Genomic DNA, 3,866 nt, shown 5'->3' on the forward strand with positions numbered 1-3,866 from the left:
ACCTGTCCCGCACCCCTGGGGCTGCACCTTTTGATGCAGCCAGGAGCAGTTTGAGCGACGCATGGGGTGAAGTTCAGCCATGTCTGGCACCCATCTGGGTGGCTGAGAAAGGGGCTCACTACCATCATCCTTCAGACAACCACCCCACGCTGTTAAAAAATCCAGGAGGTTAATGCACGGGTTTGAGAGTCCCGGCAGAGCTCACGGTATGTTCCAGGCATTGAATCCCACACCATGGCAAATGGGGGCTTTGCAGCTTTCCAGAAGGGACCTTCACAATCAGACAAGGCTGCCCCGGGGCTCTGTGTGAAGACACCCTCCCCCAAGCGTTAAGACCCTGAGGTCACCAGCAGGCCATGATTGTCCTGATCAGCCTCACCTGGGCCCCGACTGGTACATGGACCCTTTCCATGGCCCAGGGGTCTCATCTAAGCACTGGCTGGGGCCTTCAGTCTTTGCCTGAGCTGTGCTGTAGCTGTGCCTATCCTATCTTCAGCTGCTCCTAGATGGACCCCTTGGACTTGGGAGGGTTTGGACTAGCTGATCTTCAAAGGTCCCTCCCAACCCAAGCCATTTTATCACTCTATGCCTTACGGTGTATTATCTCCCTCTGCTTTTGCTCCTGGCTGGGCTCCCTGGGTGGACCCTGGTCGTGGGTCATTTCTTGCCTTGTCTGGGGCAGTTGGTGGACCCTGTTACCAGCACTTGGCTCTGCTCACTGTAGCCAGACTCCATGGGCCTGTGCCCCATCAGGGAGGGCACTGCCTGTGCTGGGGTTGCGTTCAGCTCCTGGCTGTGCAGGACAGAGGACTAGATTGTTCTACTCATCCCATCTAACTCACATCTACACCTCCTTTCCCACCTGGGTTGGTGTGCTGGTTTGGTAGCACCTCAATCATGTTAAGGACAATAAGGCACTAGCTCAGCCCAGCACCTGGCAGCAGAGGCTATGGAAACCAGAGAAGCTGTTTTCCATCAGCTGCAGCTGCAGCGGCAAGTCTCACAGCCTCAAACTGTTTGTGCCTTTAGCGACACTCTGGATCTTCCTTCCCCTGGATTCTCCTGTTGCTTCTGCATCCAGTGAACCAGCCCTGGCCTGTGCCCTGCAGCACACCTGCCACAACAGAGGGACAAGAGCCGAGCTCTTCCCAGCCTTCACGCCTTGTCACAGGACCAGCTTTTAACTCATGAGAAAAACCTTCCCTCTTGTCCCGTAGGAGCCTCTGGTGAGGAACCCCATGGGAAGTCCAGGTAGCCAACGTCGATGTGTTTGGCCCTGCCTGATGACAGCCTTTTTCCTGGTGGCTGAGGCCACGTGTTCCCCTGTCCTATCCAGGCCTGCCATGCACACTGGGCAGGGCAGAGCGTCCAGTTTTTGCTTTCCCTCAGTAAATCCCTTCCGGCTACTTGCGATTTCAGGATGCTGCAGCAAATGGAACAGCACCTCTTGACTGCCTACTACAGCAGACAAAAGAACTAAATAGCTGTTTCTGCAGGGAGCTGATCTGCAGGGTTACAGACCAGAACAGCTCTTGTTCCCCCTCCACCCCCACCTAGACTAGACCCTCCACAGCTCCTGACACAGCAGCAGAACCCACAGCCACCGCAAGAGAAAATGAAATGCTAACAACTGCACTAAGGAGTTGCATTTTTGTAATGTTCACCACAATGCGCTGCACTGGAACAGGTGGTAATTTGTGATTGGCTTCAAATAGTAAGAGCCAATCCTGTATACTTTGCATCACCGGCATTAAAATGATTTCTCCTATGTCCTGACAGCCATCTCTGGGAATGAGAGATGGATAGCTTTGGATAAGCTTAGGATCCAAAGTCAAGTTGTGTTCCTCCCGTGTTGTTCATTGCCACCATCTGTAAGTAACCCAGACGATTCTGCAGTGGTTAAGAGGAATCCAGTGCTGTGCCTGTATTTGGTAAGCTAATGACTCTGCATTTGGACCTCATGATGATCTCCATGCACTGAAAAAAATACCAAGTTTTCTTAGAACTGTGCTGCAGAAATAAGAAAACATTTATTTTCGTTAGCAGATACATTTGTACGCAGATCTGTGAAATAACGTGATATTCTCAGTCATTTTTCTGTGATTTATGTAGGACCCAGATTATCTGAAAAATGTTCTTAAAAACCTAATTTTCAGGCTGTAGAGGAAATTGTGCCCCAAAGAATTGTAGCTGGATGACAGGAGCTATGCGTTCAGAGACTATACAGGGAACCAAAAAGGTTCTTCTGCTGACTGAGACCAAAGTTATGGAAAAAAAAATCTGAACGTATCTGCCTCTCTCCCTTCAGATGAGGTGACTGTGCAGGGCTGGGGAGAAAGCTAGGAAACCGGGATACACCATACCACAGTGGACAAGGGGGTCTTCTGTAAGATGACGTGCTTCTAACACACAGCGAGAGCATGTGGGAAGCTCAGGACATAGAACAAGTCTTTATACTGGTGTCCCTCTAGCTTTTTTCTTTGCACCCTGATGGGGAGAGGCCATGACCTTCTCCAGATCAATCATTGGCTCCTCTGTGATTGGTTTTCCCTCTTTCTGCCACTGCGCAAGGATCATGGCTCGGAGCAGAGGCGGGTACGGAAGGTACCGAATGGTCTCCTCTGGCACTGGGGTGAATTTCTTGAAGGCTTCCTCCTCATGCTTGGGCACCATACGCCAGTCATGGTACATGACTTTGTCGATCTCTCTCACTTCTTCTTTGGTTTTGCCTGAGAAAAGGTGATGAACACCAGTGGACAATGCTATTGACAACAAACTCCCTCCGGGAAATGCAGCAAGTGTCGACTCTCTGGTATCAAAGATGCTACAACAAGCAATAGTAAAGGAAGTTTTCAAAGGATCGGACAGTATCTTCCCTGCTACACTATGGGATCCCACTTCCATCCTTGGAAATCAAAACAGAAACAGGCTGAAAGGACTACAGGCAAGTCGTTCCAATTCTCTTAATTTAAAATGTCACTTCATCTCTCTCTGGTTCGGTTTCCATGGCTAAGGAACGAGAATAGTTTCTCTCTACACTGACAAAAGTTCCCTGGGAAATTTAACTTTAAAAATACCCAACAACTTTAAAACCTTTGAATGGGAAATGTTTCAGGAACTCTAGTAAGTGACAATCATATGCCTAATATAAAGCAGCTTTAAAAAGGGAAATTCACTCTCTCAACTCCAAGCGTTAATTTAAAATCCCAGTAATGTAAGTTTACTTGCCATCACTCCTGTTTTACTGATCATTTTAGCTGGAATACCCTCATGTGTTCATTCTGTGTCTTGCTTTCCAAGTCTCAAAACAGCCTGTCGCCTCATCTAATCCCCCGCTGGCACGCTGTCTTTCCCCACCGTCAGCCTACACTGGCTTTCCCACAACGTTCCTTAGAAACGCATTCTGTGAGGGCTAGATCCCAGCATTTGAAACCAGGACACGGAGAGCTGCTTTTCTCATTAGCGGATCTCCTGCGAGGAGCAGGGAGTTGGACTCGATGATCCTCATGGGTCCCTTCCAACTCGAGATCTTCTATCATCTGAGAAAAAGGAATTTCCCAAGGAGGAAGGCTGCGGTTTTCCTGCAGCTCTCCCACTCCCCTCATGGGCCCCTCTTCCAACTCGATCTTCTATCATCTGAGAAAAAGGAATTTCCCAAGGAGGAAGGCTGCGGTTTTCCTGCACAGCTCCCACCCTCCCATGTAGGAAGACAAGCCCCTTTTACCTCTGAAGGTCAGGTAGCCCCAAGCCCTTCCGTGATCCATGTTCTGCAAAGAGAACAAGAACCTGTTGAGGGCAGCAAGCGGTGAGGCGGCGGGGAGCGGGTCTGGGGTCCGGCGCCCCCGCAGCCCCTCAGGGAGCCCGGC

General features: G+C 50.1%; 1 protein-coding gene across 1 annotated transcript; it reads right to left on the bottom strand.

The window, feature by feature from the left end:
* Positions 1–2,006: 2,006 nt before the first annotated feature.
* Positions 2,007–3,786, bottom strand: MRPS34 (mitochondrial ribosomal protein S34). The gene is made up of 2 exons (XM_019470982.1): positions 3,725–3,786; positions 2,007–2,729 (listed from the first exon to the last, which is right to left on the bottom strand). The coding sequence occupies exons 1-2, from the start codon at positions 3,762–3,764 to the stop codon at positions 2,452–2,454; spliced, it is 318 nt and encodes a 105-aa protein (XP_019326527.1). The 5' UTR covers positions 3,765–3,786; the 3' UTR covers positions 2,007–2,451.
* Between the last annotated feature and the right edge of the window lie 80 nt (positions 3,787–3,866).

Source organism: Aptenodytes forsteri, unplaced genomic scaffold (genome assembly GCF_000699145.1).
Source record: "Aptenodytes forsteri isolate BGI_AS27 unplaced genomic scaffold, ASM69914v1 Scaffold481, whole genome shotgun sequence".
NCBI lineage: Eukaryota > Metazoa > Chordata > Aves > Sphenisciformes > Spheniscidae > Aptenodytes > Aptenodytes forsteri.

What these genes read in the sequence shown, in the direction of transcription:
- MRPS34 (XM_019470982.1), bottom strand. Translation starts at nt 3,764, where the DNA reads ATGGATCACGGAAGGGCTTGGGGCTACCTGACCTTCAGAG. An exon ending in GGGCTACCTGACCTTCAGAG is followed by an intron (nt 2,730 to 3,724) that starts GTAAAAGGGGCT and finishes ACCTTTTCTCAG; the next exon opens with GCAAAACCAAAGAAGAAGTG.